Raw genomic sequence first — 14,504 nt, forward strand, 5'->3', positions numbered from 1 at the left:
TGTATTGTAATAAATAGTTAACTATCTATATTTTTTTAAAATTAATTCGTATAATACTATTTTTTTTTTAAATAAGTGCGAAAATTTGAATTTCATAAAATTCAACTATATCTAACAAGTGAACTGCGTCTGTCAAATCCACAGTTAAAATCTGTTTTATTGGTTAACGAAAGCAAGTTGAGTTTGAATATAATATAAAAAATATGGAGTGTGTGTATGTGTGTGTATGAGAGAGAGAGAGAGAGAGAGAGAGAGAGAGAGAGAGAAATGTTAAAAACGTAAAAACAAATATTACGCTGAGAATCATATGTATATTTAATTTCTCAAGTTGTTTTTAATTAACATTTGCGCATTATACGTATACTGTGTTTTTAGATGTTCTACAAATATTAAATTTGAAATCTTATTTAAAGCAGTGTAATATTACATTTTATTCACAATTCAGTTGGTTCAATAAGTTGATATTTGCTGGTAGCTCCTCCAAAACTTTTAAGTTCTTCAACCAAATCTCGGACATCTATTTTGCGAGAAACTACCATTGTCCGCTGATTTTTAGGTCCGTAACTGTGCGATTTTAAACCCAACTGTCTTGCAACTCTAGAATTGTTCAAATGTTCATTTAATTGCATGGAATTGAATAAACTGTACTCAATATATATATTTATTGAGTATATACTTACTGATGGATTACTGCTCTCTCGTCATTAGTAAAATCAGCCGAAAATACAATATCATCTTTCATGTCACCTGCAAGATACTTTCTCATAATGTCTTTAGATTTATTTTTTAAGTCAGTCATTGTAAAGGAATTCGATTTTAAGCCTAGTCCTTCTCTACTAATTTGTTGTTTGATTCTGAAACGATAATATGATCATTGTATATTCAATTATTTACTGATTAAAATTATTATACTTACGTGATTGGTTCAATAATTCCTTGTTGAGATTTTCCAAGACCGCCGCCTGTCCAACCCATTAATTTCATCAACTTTTTCCCGATATTGTCGTCAGAAATTGAATTATCCTCCACTGTATCTTTTAACATTGTTGTAGTGGTTACATTTGCACCTGTACCGAGCTGGTGTTTAATCTAAATAATAAAACTAACGTGAAATTCTAGCTAATATATGGTAAACTGTAAAATGTAAAACAATGCTCTAGCAAACCTTAATTGTATAATAGTATCTCCGTAATTTTTCTAAACCAATGATGGATGCCTCTTTTTTTGCTAACTTCTGATTAATACCTTTACTTTCTGCTAATAATTTTGAATTAACAAAAATGCTGCATATGCTATAAGCAAGATATATTATTTGGTCACATGTTTAAAGATGCAAGATGATAGTACCTACCAAGATTCATCTGCCCTATCAAATTTCCATTCTAAGTTTCCACCCGATGCATTTATCGCGCAAGCAAGTATGTTTTGTGGTATGTCGTCTGATCTTTCAATTAAAACAATATCACCAAATGGAAGTTCCTGTACTTTTCTTCGTTTAACGGATACTTTGTTGCTTCTTAAATCTATGGATGAATCGCTTCTTAAATCTATGGACTGATCCCCAGTATTTGTTTCAACTTGTGCCTTACTGGTAGATATTATAGCAGGTCCTAAATGATACATAGAACAAGTTATATATATATATATATATAATAATATATATATATATATAATAAAAAGGAGAAAAAAGACTGGCTGATTAAATCTTGTACAAGTCCCTTTAGTTAGTAGAGAAACTCACAGCTCTATAATATACCTTTAACCTCTAGGCTGGCTGCTTTGGCAGCTTTAACAGATTTGATTTGCATTTTAGTTTTCTGTTTTTTCTGGTAATCATCAGAAATATCTTTACCTAAAACTTTTATAATCTGCATAGTTTCTTTTGGATACCTAAAATGTAGATATAATTAGAATCATCTAAATTTGTGAAAACTTTTTATCATGCGAATTACTTCGAAAAATATAATACAAATTTAAAAAATAGGAACATTGCTCACGTGCAGCGAAGCAGTTCGACATTTGTAAATACTTGAGCTAAACAGACCAGTTCATCCTCTGGAAATTTATCTTTATAAGCTAATATAAATTTACGCCTCAATTCCCAGTGGTCATCACACTCGTGTTCCATTTTATATACTTCCACATCCCAATTTTGGTCAAAGCTCATTCTCATCCAGATATTATTTCTTTTGTTGATAAATTAATATGTACCTTGATTTGTTTCGTTCACTATCTACTAAAATATAACCTATTTGGAGTTGTAATACACTTCGAATGTTTGACTTATATCTGTGCACATACAATGTGTGCATGGGGAACAAATAAAGACAAGACGAAGAACCTCTCATACGGCGACTTCACAGCTGGAAAAATCATATAAGGTATCCCAGTATAATAAGTTGCTCTACAGCATTCAAAATCTCAGAATGTAATTCCTTGATTTTATCTTCAAAAGAGGCGCGGGGCGCCACCATCGCAAGACATGAGCACAACGTAGAGACACTTAAAGAAATCATTCATGTTTTTGTCCGACTGCAATCATACAGTATACCAGAGGAGAAACTTGTAACAAAATTTCCAACACTGGTCTTTGTTTAAATAGAAAATAATTCTACTTGAAATATTGTGTTTTCTTTGAATGAAGTACGTATGTAAATGTATAAAGTTGCCGAGTTGTTTTCGTAATGACATTGCACATTGCACATTGTACATGCATACATGCATATTGGAAAGTGGTTCTCAAAAACGCCGCAATTTCCTCTCTGGCGTGTTTGATAACCAAATAATTAAGTACATAAATATCGCGAGATGAAAACGTGGTGAGATAACGCGTGAAATGATTAGGATACGAATTTGAAAACTGACAGCTTAATACTGCTGGCTGACTATTTCGCGAGCATGTTAACTAAACAAGAGTCTGCGAGTGATAGCCTGTTGGAGAGGCTTGTCAAAAGTGATGAGAAGAAGGTTAAGAAAGGCCGGAGAAATAGTGCGGACAATATCGAAGGGCATAAATTACGACATGGGACGGATAGTTTTCCAGATATCAATGAGAGGCCGGTCGAAGACATTTCTATCGAATTTTTTTACAAACCACACAGCATTACGCTGCTCCTGATCGCGATTGGCGCAGTCATATATTCAGCATTCACTAGGTAATTGAATATTCAATTTCACTCATTTCTGTTATGTAAATTAAGATTTAAATATTGATCATTGTTTAATCCAGGAACACTACCAATGTCGAGGATAATATTTGGGCTGGCATACTTTGCATTATATTTTTCTTCCTTATCATATCAATACTTACATTTCCAAATGGACCATTTACAAGGCCTCATCCAGTAATTTGGAAACTTGTATTTGGTTGTAGTGTACTGTATCTGATGGGACTGCTGTTTTTATTGTTCCAAGATTATGATACCGTTAGAAATATTTTTGTATGGATAGATCCTGCCTTGGCATCGTTTCATATTGACATGGACAAAGAATATGGAGTTAATTGTTCAGACATTACATTAGAAAAGATTTGGAATCACTTAGACATTTTTGCGGTGGCTCATTTCTTGGGCTGGACATTTAAAGCTATATTGATTAGACACCTTGGTATTTTATGGGCCATCAGTGTTATGTGGGAAGTGACAGAGATAGCATTTGCCCACTTGTTACCAAACTTTGTGGAATGTTGGTGGGATGCTTTTATACTTGATGTTCTAGTCTGTAATGGTTTGGGTATCTGGGTAGGATTAAAGATATGTTCCCTCTTGGAAATGCGTGAGTACAAGTGGGTAAGCATTAGAGACATCGAGAGCACCACTGGAAAGTTGAAGAGAGCCATGTTACAGTTTACTCCTGGCAGCTGGACTGCTGTTAGATGGCTAGATCCAACTTGTACATACATGAGATTTGTTGCTCTCTGTCAGTTGGTTATTTTTTGGCAGGTGTCGGAACTCAATACATTCTTTTTAAAGCATGTATATGAGTTCCCTCCCTCTCATCCTTTTGTTGTGGCAAGATTGGTACTAGTTGGAATTATTGTTGCACCATCAGTTAGGTAGGCAAGAGTCATTTCACAGAGTTAGTATCAAGTATGCAGATATAAGTAAAACAGGAATTACATAGAACTTTATTGGATTGTGCATTATTTTGAATGTTATTATGTAAATTGTAGGCAATACTACATGTATGTAACCGATCCAACATGCAGTAGAGTAGGAACCCAGTGTTGGGTGTATGGTGCAATTATGGTTACAGAAGCATTACTGTGTATACGGCATGGTGCCTCTTTATTTGAGCGCACTCAAGCATTAAACATACTATTATGGCTACTTTGCCAATCTCTAGTCTCTGTTCTATGTGTCTATGGCTGTGTTCTTTGGCATCAATACTTTGAGGTATGTGTTCTGCTTTCCTTGTTTCTCTTTCAGAGTGGCAGCATCATTTATGTTGTAACTAACTGTATGATAACTTGTGTTCTTTATGCCTTTTGCATGGCTCTCGTTTATTCCAGACTGAAAAGAAAGCTACTACAAAACAGTCGGTTACCCAGCTAGACAACAACCATGTGGACGTAATTCATAGCACTGGTATGTGTTGATATCTACCACAGTCTTGAAGTGTGCATAACATTTCATGCTAAGCCGATAGTGTACTGAGCTATTGATTTATAATTAACAACTACTAAATATAAAACAAGAGTGTCACCCAAATATTCTGAAGTCTATTACGTAATCGTTGACGCGAACGGTATCAAAGCAGAAGGAATTGTGTCATGGATGTTTCTGCTTTGTGTCCTCAACATTGACAAAAGTAGCAATATTTTACGAAGATGGTCGTATAGTAAGGGTAATCATAAAATGTCCGTGTAAATGCAAGTGCATGCACAAAGGTACCTTTTAGTGTATTTATACTACTGAAAAGAAAAATACATAATATGGTCACAGCTCAGTTCATCATTGGTCTAACAAACGCTAATTGCAATGTACATTCTCAGAAACTATAATCTGTGTTCTAGGGGGTATGGTTCTTTCTGCAAAGCCTGTGGATGTATCAAAAAGGAAGCAATTGTGAACAAGTTCGCAGCACGAAACGAACGACTTAGGGTGAAGTGTCCACACTCGCGAACATTCTAGTCGCATTATAAGAAAAAAGAACATATGGAAGAGTATCTATAAAACCTCGTAGACTACTGATGGATGTATGAGCTCGTCTGCTATTTGCATATTGTGTCTGTTTGCCTGTGTGAATGTTTCCGAAAAAAGAACAAGAAAACAAATGTTGTTACCACTTAATATATCAGGCTTCCTTATATACATAAAGTTTGAGAAAGGACAAAAAAAAACACGTAATAAGTTGCTACGCCATTGGCTCATCTTCCGAGATATCTTCGCTAGCTTGAAGGTACGGGAACACCTCACAGCTGAAGCTTGGAGTTATCCCCGAGCCCTCCCGACAACTCCAAGCCCTGCCTAGGAGTTGATTGGTAGTCGCGGATACAAAGATGCTTATGCGACTTGGCAACTTTTCATCCTCGTACAATGTTATATATGATGATGTAAGTGGCAGTTTCGAACAGTGCATCTGCAACCGATAGATAAACGGAAAACAGATTTGTCTAATGGTGAACGTCTTGATAATTGTAGATATAAATCGTAAATGCCATGATTTGTAATAAGAGTACCTGAGCATATGTGAGATAGAATAGCTGATCCAATTCGAGGTCAAACCAGGGAAGATGAACTTCCTCACGAGATCTCAAACGATTCAAAGTGTCATAGGTTAATCTGAGTCCCATCGTCTCTGACAACCGTTCGTTTAGCGTCAATTGCGGGATCTGATACAGTATACCGGGGGAATAAAGGGAAACGCATTTCATTAGTCTCGAAAGGATATTTTTCCAATAGCGAGAATTCTATAGAAGGAAGATGCATGCGGTTCTCACCGTGTAAGACACGTCCTGTTCGGTAGATGGCAACGTCATACTCAAAGGGTTCCCATAAAGCTTATTCTTATGGCAATCTATGTAATTCTCGAAGCTCGAGTTCGCAACTCTGCTGTAAAATACCGGAGCGTCGTCCTGCGATACAGACTGATAGTGTATACCTGTGGCAAAGACAGTCGTCACAGTTTCGTTGGACAGTTAGACTATGAAACCCTTCACAGTTCCTCTAGATCCTCCGTTATGGATTTAGGATATTTTAGCGGCGTTATCTATACTCATATGTATCATAATTACCGTTTGCGTCGAAATAACGAGCTATCTGGTGCGCTATCGTATTGCCTATTGTCGCCAGTTTAACGTAGAGTAACGAATCGTTGTACTTGACGGACCAGTCGATTGCACCGAACGGTATCACGACAAGTTGCAGCTCGTAAATCGCAAGCCCTTTAGATTGGAACGGAGTCGTGTAATATGTCCAACTGTGTATTAAATCTCAGAATGTAAGATGAATCCCTAGAATGCTTTTCTATGCATGTAGCTTACATTTGTGAAACTTACATCTGTTCAGGACTTCCCGCCTCATGCAACAGTTGATCGTACATCCACTCCCGATATCTTTTCATCAAGGTGATGGAGTCGTTCAAGTAGTTACCCGATAGAAGCACCTGCAAACAAGTCGCTGTTTTATTAAGTCTACGAGATTCGAGCTAGACGCCAGACTTAAGCACGGATTGTTTCGTGGAGCAATGCTCCGGGTTCCGTTGAAATTGAGAGCAACGAAAACACGCCCACTTAGAGCCCACAAAACAGCCTGCCGTCGCCTGTTGCCCCGGAGGCGAACCAAGACGAAAACGTGCTTCTGTTTCTCTTGATTACCTCGTCCGGTTTCGTCGAATCGTTGGTGTGATCGAAGTAAGAAATATTAGGTGTGACAACTGTCAGTTTGTGTATCTTAGCGACCAAACTTTGGCGGTCTGCCTCGGAGATCCACAATGATTCGTTTATATTTATTTCCAGCGTCTCCTTTAGTTGGTTGAATAAAACCTGTACCTGTTGATTTGATACGGTACTGAATATTAGTCTATTAAGTCTTGAAATCGGGAGCGTTCTACAGGGACATCCATCATGCGATTGAATATCCCTGTTTCGAACAATCTTATTGTTGGTGCATGCAGGAAAACTCTTACGGTGTCAGTCATGTGCACGAGTTCGTCTTTCGAGAATGTGGAAATGTATAAACTGGAAGCTTCGGGGACCAGAAGATTGGCAGCAACCCGAAGACAATAGTCTTTCGGATCCGCGTGTTTCGGTACAATCAACTGCAACAAAGCGACCGCTTATAGTTTAAGGATACCGAATTAATTCCACGATTGTGTTATACCTGTTGGTAAATCGCTTGCGCATACAGTCCTAACAAGGCATTGTTCAGTTCCATCGGTTTTTGTAAGCTAAATTGATAAAGATCATTCAATCCTTTGGTCAGAGCATCGTAAAAGTAAACCTGCACGCGCACGTCTAGTAAAATGTTGTCCTTTCTCGTTAGCAGGGCGAACAGCTTTAAGCAGTCTATCTACATATAAATAATGTATATATATATATATATATATATATATATACGTAATTTAACGAAATTTAATCTACCGCTCAAAATACACGCCTCATCTTCGATGAAGCGGGAGACCGTCTCGAGCAACTACTGAACACTATAATTCTCGAATAATAACGGTAACGTAAAGTAAAGAATTTAAATTAATTTTAGTAGTTCTAATGTTGGTTTTGTTTAGGTTTAATATTTTACCTGCCAGAAGCCTACCGATAAAGTGTCTCGATAACTGTTTGAGCTTAACAATCGTAAAGTTCGTAGATTACGTTACCAGCGGTTCGTTACTGCTGTCAAAACGAATTATAAACTTGTAAAAAGCCGGTGGGTAAGGTGTTAATTAGAGCCAACTTGTCTTACGATTTTCCACTTTGATTGCAGCTCGTAGATCGATACAGTGTGATACTTTTTGGATAGATACGCCTCTCGAATTCGATTCTTGGATGGGAAATTCTGAAAAAGATTTCGTGTTCATTTTGTTGCTGAGCCATTCTTTCGAGATTAGCCCGCGAAAATGATCGACCCACCTCGAGGAATTTGTGCACGATTTCGGTATCGATGGTGTTGACCGTCTTCTCCACGTATTCGGAGATTTTACTCGCATTGTTCAATTTTTTGAACGCTCCGAGTGCCGACAAGGCGATCTTGACGGAATTTAGAAACTTGGTATTGTTCTGTCGAAAATAAGAGAGACAAACGGACAATGTTAAGTGCTCCAGGTTCGCGTTAGTTGCGACTTAATATTGTCCGACACTCGATTAATATATTATACTTCCCATAGCGGTAGCGATTCCGAAAACATTGAAAAATCAAACCTGTACTATATATACATATATCTCTCTGTGTTGCCTGCGTGTGCACGTGTATTATAATATAGACAGTATTTGCGTTCGTACTTGTACGTCCGCGCAGATCTAGGTCGAATTTCTATAAACTACAAATTAGAAAGATATTTCGAAGCTTTCTTTCGGTGCTTTTCGAATCTGTCTGATTTTAGTACTTCTACGTATAAACAGAGATGGGTGGGCCATTGGATTAACTTGATTTTGTTACGTTCAGTTTTGAAATTTTTGATTTTGTAGATCTAGATTTAATAAAGCAGATAACAAGTAGCTAGGGTTAAATATAAGCGATGAATTGCCTAATAAAACGACGGATGCTCAATGAACGTTCTCGGTCACAGATTAGACTTTAATCCGATGGCTACCAATCAGTAGTATACGTACCCGTTTTATGCACGTTTCGTATGTTTGGTACAGTTTAGTCAGATTAACAGTCTTCTGGTCCCGCTCATACTGAGTCCCGTAGCAAGGATCATCCTTGCTTTTCTCCACCTCGAAGGGACTCTTGTACTTCGGAGGACTTATCTTTATGGTCAGATGTTTCGTATTATGCTCCTCAAGTTCCGGGGTCACGTCGAACAATAACGCGCTTGATAGGACAAGAAAAAGAATATATAATGCGATATTTTTCTACAGGCATTGCTGTCCGATTCTCACACCTGTTATGTAATAATATCTCAGCCACCAGTTTGGTGAAGTTCGCGTCGTCCTTATCGAAGTTGTCGGTAGTGTAAAACGTTCCAACACTGGCCAACGCTTTTTCCGCTGTATACAAACGAAACAGATGTTGTACTATTCATTATTATACAATTAAATTAATATTCAAGTTAGAATTTAATGAGTGATCGGATACCCTTCACGTACCCGTGTCCATCTTCTCCTCCAAGGTCAGCGTCTCGTAGTGCATGCAACTGTCGTAATAATTGCTGAACAGGGACGATTTACCATCGCGGTTCTCTTCTCGCACTTTTCCTAATTAGAACACAAAGCATGAATAAGCTAGAAAAATTCAACTTTAAACTGGACCACTGTTACGGCAGATCCTGAGAACAACAATTTAAAAAAAAACATTTTTTAATTTGAATTATGTAAAAAAATATATACTCAGTATGCGGTTGTAAGCAACGCTCTCTAAATCGTACTCCACAATGTGAGGATTCGCTTCGAAGCCGCCGCAAGCGTACTCGTAAAAGTCGTCGCATGGATCGACCGTGTGATTCATGTAAAACAGCATTTTGCTAGCTAGGTTCTTGCATTCGCCTAGCATACACGCGTTTCGTTTGTTTCTATCGCTTTCATGGTTGGGAGGAATTGTCCGAACAGTATTTGTTACTGTATTTAATGTTGAACTGATGGTTGTAGTTTCAACATCGTTGGTTGTACTTAAAACAGTAGTTTCTTCCTCGCTTCCGGTTGAAGATGTGGCAATACTGTCCACAAGGGTTGTAGTGAGAATTGCCTCCGACGTAGTTGAAGAGAATTGTAAAGTAGAAATCTCGACAGTCGACGATGTCTCGTTATTAGTTATTAATCCGATAGTACTAGATGATGATGTTGACGTGCCTTCATTTTCGGCGACTGATTCAGTGATAGTTGTTGAAAACGTTGTCGTTTCCTTATTATTAGTTACCGAGGATATTGTTCCTTCGTTATCAGTTTCGCTTTCAGTAGTAGCTACTGATGGTATTGACGTTTCTTCATTATTAGTTACTAATCCAATAGTAGTTATCGATGATTCCAATATTTCGTTATTACTTTCTATCTCGGTACTTGCTATTGAAGATGCAGTGCTTGTTGCACTTTCAACTGTTTCAGTAATAAGCGATTCATCAGTGCCGCTTGTAACACTTATCACAGTTGTGGTGGCTTTTGAAGCAATTGTATCAGCTTTAGTTGCTTCATCCGAAACAGTAGAATTGGTCGCATAATGGTTTAATGTTTTAGCCGTAGTTGTTGATTCCGTTGTGCGATGCATGTAACGGTGATAGGCCTATCGTGTAATTCATTTTATTGTAAATTAACTAATTTAAATCATCCGTTAAAAACAATTGAATTCTATTAGCATAAACTTATGCGATTGATACATTTTAATGCTTACCTTTGCGGAGTTTGAATTTGTTTCATCGCCACCATGAATCCTTTTCCAAGGTAGAGTAGCGAGAACGAGTATGATGCAGAGGAAGAAAAATATTACCAACGTTAGGACGCAACTTCTGTAAGACTGATCTCGTTGCGCTGCTTTGCCTTCCTCTTTGTTAGCGATTTCGTAGAATCCTCGCGATGGCATGTCTTCGATTAAATTTGATCACGTTTCTTTTTATTTATTTAAACGAATTTGCTGTATTCATGGGTACGATAAAAGCGGAACTGGTAGTTCAAATGCACAGAACTATCGTATAGAGACTAACAGAAGTTAGCAAAGGAGGTGGCGATAGCGGTTCAACAAACCACTTCCTTTCGCAGTAATCTTGCAATTAGGATACCATAAGTAAGATATCACCCTTGTTTTGTATCGTATAAGGAAGTGTGCCGGATTGAAAAAAAGTATTGTGAAACTCCCGCGGTTTCTAGGCACGATGCGTGAATTAAAATTCAATGCAGACACCTAAAACAGGCCACTGGAATAACTTGTTTCCTTGCAACATCATGAAATCACATAATATCATATCTATAATACGAAGACCAACCATACTCCACCACTATAATTCCACCAACAAAAAACAGTATTGATATCATATCACGTGACCGTCAACATTAAACAACTTTTGCCTGATAGTTTTTTTTTTCTATTATTACAAGCAAGCAAGTTGTTTAGATGACCTGTTTTATGGGCCACACACTGTTTATATCAATAAATAAATAAATTCCAAACGACCTAAGGAAGGCTACATTAAAAATACTTAAGATAGATATAAGTTACTTATATTAATATATTTTATAATACAATTATCACAGATATGTAAACTACAAAATATTATATGCTATTATAAAATGCAACTTGCAGTTTGCCAATGATCCCATTGCACGTACTATGACGAGTTATCTACACTCTAGACTATTGTTATAATTTAAATACAATTAAAAAATATATTTAAAAACTCTATTCGCCTATCTGTTGTACCGAATATGTATCAATGTTGCGTTTGATTTCATTGTCCGCTGCATCAGATCTCATATATGCCTCGATCACCGAACCGATATCTTTCGATACAGAATTACTCTCTATTTTTTTGGTACATGCTTCATCTTTGTAGTCTTCGGACTTTAGCGTTTCGGAGCTAATCTGAAAACACATGAAGAAATCAGTGAAGCAAGTTTTCGAGATTATTTGATCAGCATGCAAGTTCCATTACTTTTCTTTGTATATCGTCAGCCTTAAATTTCTCAAATTTCTCTTTGTCAGCGAGTCCGATAGCAGTCTTTGAGGATGTTTGTCTCTTTGGAGTAGGTTTCCTTGGCTTGAATGATCCAGAAGCTTTTTTAGGTAACTGTGAACTTGTGTGCTTCTTGGATTCACTCGATTGATCGCAATGATGAGTCAGTAGCTGCTCTTTAGTTTTAAATGCCTGCAAATGAAATCATGATTCAATGGACATACTTTGTTTCTTCCTTTGCGTCCGGACTCGTCTTCGAATGAGACACTCACGTGCGAACAAATTTCGCATTTCAAACTATGCTTGTTCATCTCGTGATGCTTTAGAGCCTGGGCCCGATGGAAATTGCGATTACAGTGACTACAACTAAATCTTTTGATATTGCTGTGCGTCAACAAGTGACGCTTCAATTTGTCGGGTCGCGAGAACTCGCTCATACAACCTAAGTACCCTCTGAACGGGCATTTTAACCTTTTGGTGAGATCATGGATCAGCATGTGACGACCCAGACGATCCTTTCGTTTGAATCTGGCTGGACAATGCTGTTTAGAAAAATTTAGAAATTATTTTTATTAACGCACTCAATTTTACTATGCTAGTCGTTAGAATTCAATGACTTACTGGACACAAAAACGGTGTCTCCTCGCTATGTATTAACTTATGATTGGCTAAGTATTGCTCAGTTTTAAAGGCCTTCCCGCAATCCTCACAGGTAAACCCTGCGGACGAGGCGTGCGTTTTCAGGTGACGCCGCAGAAATCGTTCAATCAAGAAACTTTTACCGCATTGTAAACAGGCATAATCGTGCGTTGTTGTTTCCGTGTGATGCTGCAGAGCCTCCAGATTCGAGAATGAAGACTTGCAGACAGAGCAGCAGTAATACTTTTCTGTCGTCTTCTGCTTTTGGACGGAGTGGGCATACTGGTGGAGCCCAAGATCAGACAGAGTGTTGAACACTTCGGCGCAGATGTGGCAACGATACTCTGATCTCTTATGACTACGCGTATGCTCCAGAAAATCTTCCAATTCGGAAAACATCATGCTACAACTACTCTGCACGCATTTGTACACTTTCAGTGTTAAATGAGAGACTATAAGGTGGCCCTTTAGAGCTTTGTACGAATCGAATATTTCTTTACAAAACTGACAGTGATAGGTACGATCTATGCTTCCGTCTGGTGGTGCCTAACAATAGTTACAGACTAATGTAAGAAAGAAAAAAAAAGATACGAGTATAATGTGTAGATTGTAAAAATTTGGCTACCATGTTGACAATACCTCAGGGGGTAGGGAGTGTATAGCAGTGCCAGGCCACACTTTATGGGATGACATGTGCTTCTTCACGTTGGATTTTTGTGCAAACGCACGTCCACATACTACGCACTGATATGGTTTTTCCCCCGTGTGAGAACGCTCGTGTTGTTGCCAATAAAATTTTTTTGCAAACTGCTTGTCACAATAACTACACTTGTACTGTAATGAGATGTTTTAATGCAAAGTAAACAAATGACTGTTCGGCGTTAAAACATCTGGTGAATTTGCTGTAGTACATACTTTTAAATTTTGCATCGGATTATTAGAAGTTTCCAATTCTGACAATGGAGTTTCACTAGTTACTGACAAGTTGACTGTCTCTAAAGCATTAGCAGTTTGCTCCTGAGTGATATCGCTCGCTAGAACTTGAGGTACTTCGTTTGAATCATCTTTCATAGGCTCATTGTCTGTTGGAATAGTAGAGTTTGCAAAAGTATCCAAACTTTCCGAACTCAATATAATTGGAACACTAAATGTGGAGTCTGTTGTAAAGTAGCTAGCACCCTCTTGGTCCATGCTGCAAATGATGAAAGTTATATTGTGTAATTTGATTTTACAATAATTTGACAAGTCATTAGTGGCTAACCTAAAAAGCATGTCTGATTCTTCGAGTATAATTGGCTCACTGAGTTGATCATTTTGAACAAATGTTTCTTGCGGATTGTATTGCGATGAATCTTGATTATTGTTTTCCGGATGTACCGTCTGATTTTCATCATTTACCAAAAACTGGCTCAAATCTATGGTTTCCTCCTGTGTCTTCTGATGAGTCCTTTTGTGCAATACAAACATGTGTAAGGATGTAAACTGACTTTTGCATTTTCCACACTGAAAAATATCTTCTTCATCCTGATCGATTGCTGGACAAAAAGAACAATAAAATTTCATAACGAATTCACGGTAGAAAAACTTCGATGAGGTAATGAATCGTTCGTTAATAGGTTATCAAAGCTCGTTAAAAAAAAATCTACCTGACTGCTCCATCTCAGTTATTAGAGTCTGGGACTCTAACAATGATTGTACAGAAGGACTGTCCAGCGACACGCCTGCGAAACATAAGAAAATGACAGAGTTGAGCGGTTCGAGAGCAATCTTAAATCTCTCTCGAAAAGAAAGATAAATATGTAGGCTACTTGTTGGTTAACCCCACCTATTTCTACGATAGAGAAGTATTACCTGTTAGAGCGTCGAAAATCGATTGCGCCATGTTATTTGATGATCTTAGCGACTCATTTTAAACAAAATCAACGATCGGGCCTCTCACGAGTCGTTCAACGGGAAGAAAACGAAGAAATTTCGAGTCGGAAACATACCGAGAATCTCTACACCCTGGCAGCGTTGTTGCTGACCAGACCAGCGAATGATAATCGATACAACATATGTCGACTGCTCAGAACGATTCTAACCTAAGTCTGGCACAAGTTGCATCGCAG

General features: G+C 37.8%; 4 protein-coding genes across 7 annotated transcripts; 1 reads left to right on the plus strand and 3 right to left on the minus strand.

The window, feature by feature from the left end:
• Positions 1-434: 434 nt before the first annotated feature.
• LOC144474999 (NF-kappa-B-repressing factor) lies at positions 435-2,540 on the minus strand. 4 transcript variants are annotated; one of them, XM_078190470.1, is made up of 8 exons: positions 2,342-2,540; positions 1,998-2,233; positions 1,757-1,890; positions 1,352-1,610; positions 1,166-1,292; positions 917-1,089; positions 681-854; positions 435-597 (listed from the first exon to the last, which is right to left on the minus strand). In XM_078190470.1, the coding sequence occupies exons 2-8, from the start codon at positions 2,171-2,173 to the stop codon at positions 435-437; spliced, it is 1,206 nt and encodes a 401-aa protein (XP_078046596.1). In that variant the 5' UTR covers positions 2,174-2,233; positions 2,342-2,540. The 4 variants fall into 4 exon arrangements, with proteins under 4 accessions (XP_078046596.1, XP_078046594.1, XP_078046595.1 ...); XM_078190468.1 differs by having other exon boundaries at positions 1,998-2,236; XM_078190469.1 differs by having other exon boundaries at positions 2,302-2,540.
• Positions 2,541-2,700: 160 nt separating this feature from the next.
• L(3)77cdf (phosphatidylserine synthase 1 homolog l(3)77CDf) lies at positions 2,701-5,154 on the plus strand. The gene is made up of 5 exons (XM_078190462.1): positions 2,701-3,155; positions 3,230-4,054; positions 4,172-4,394; positions 4,511-4,586; positions 5,015-5,154. The coding sequence occupies exons 1-5, from the start codon at positions 2,899-2,901 to the stop codon at positions 5,068-5,070; spliced, it is 1,437 nt and encodes a 478-aa protein (XP_078046588.1). The 5' UTR covers positions 2,701-2,898; the 3' UTR covers positions 5,071-5,154.
• Positions 5,155-5,355: 201 nt separating this feature from the next.
• Positions 5,356-10,762, minus strand: LOC144474989 (neprilysin-2). The gene is made up of 15 exons (XM_078190450.1): positions 10,482-10,762; positions 9,488-10,373; positions 9,248-9,355; positions 9,043-9,148; positions 8,768-8,972; positions 8,069-8,215; positions 7,902-7,994; positions 7,323-7,511; positions 7,129-7,260; positions 6,818-6,991; positions 6,500-6,606; positions 6,236-6,420; positions 5,942-6,102; positions 5,681-5,833; positions 5,356-5,580 (listed from the first exon to the last, which is right to left on the minus strand). Exons 1-15 carry the CDS (start codon positions 10,668-10,670, stop codon positions 5,356-5,358), a joined length of 3,060 nt encoding a protein of 1,019 aa, XP_078046576.1. The 5' UTR covers positions 10,671-10,762.
• A 533-nt stretch (positions 10,763-11,295) lies between these two features.
• LOC144474993 (uncharacterized) lies at positions 11,296-14,477 on the minus strand. The gene is made up of 9 exons (XM_078190460.1): positions 14,248-14,477; positions 14,043-14,117; positions 13,658-13,931; positions 13,312-13,588; positions 13,036-13,230; positions 12,379-12,942; positions 12,030-12,299; positions 11,737-11,949; positions 11,296-11,666 (listed from the first exon to the last, which is right to left on the minus strand). The coding sequence occupies exons 1-9, from the start codon at positions 14,276-14,278 to the stop codon at positions 11,484-11,486; spliced, it is 2,082 nt and encodes a 693-aa protein (XP_078046586.1). The 5' UTR covers positions 14,279-14,477; the 3' UTR covers positions 11,296-11,483.
• Positions 14,478-14,504: the final 27 nt, after the last annotated feature.

The sequence above is a fragment of the Augochlora pura genome, chromosome 9 (genome assembly GCF_028453695.1).
Source record: "Augochlora pura isolate Apur16 chromosome 9, APUR_v2.2.1, whole genome shotgun sequence".
In the NCBI taxonomy this organism is placed as follows: domain Eukaryota; kingdom Metazoa; phylum Arthropoda; class Insecta; order Hymenoptera; family Halictidae; genus Augochlora; species Augochlora pura.

Coding starts and splice junctions, on each gene's coding strand:
- LOC144474989 (XM_078190450.1), bottom strand. CDS start 10,670: ATGCCATCGCGAGGATTCTACGAAATCGCTAACAAAGAGGAAGGCAAA. Junction 9,356..9,487: donor TGCTTACAACCGCATACTGA/GTATATATTTTT, acceptor TGTTCTAATTAG/GAAAAGTGCGAGAAGAGAAC. Junction 5,581..5,680: donor TCTATCTCACATATGCTCAG/GTACTCTTATTA, acceptor TATCGGTTGCAG/ATGCACTGTTCGAAACTGCC.
- LOC144474999 (XM_078190470.1), bottom strand. CDS start 2,173: ATGAGAATGAGCTTTGACCAAAATTGGGATGTGGAAGTATATAAAATG. Junction 1,611..1,756: donor AGCCAGCCTAGAGGTTAAAG/GTATATTATAGA, acceptor TGTATCATTTAG/GACCTGCTATAATATCTACC. Junction 598..680: donor GAGAGAGCAGTAATCCATCA/GTAAGTATATAC, acceptor GAACAATTCTAG/AGTTGCAAGACAGTTGGGTT.
- LOC144474993 (XM_078190460.1), bottom strand. CDS start 14,278: ATGGCGCAATCGATTTTCGACGCTCTAACAG. Junction 13,231..13,311: donor ATCCGATGCAAAATTTAAAA/GTATGTACTACA, acceptor ATCTCATTACAG/TACAAGTGTAGTTATTGTGA. Junction 11,667..11,736: donor CTGACGATATACAAAGAAAA/GTAATGGAACTT, acceptor ATGTGTTTTCAG/ATTAGCTCCGAAACGCTAAA.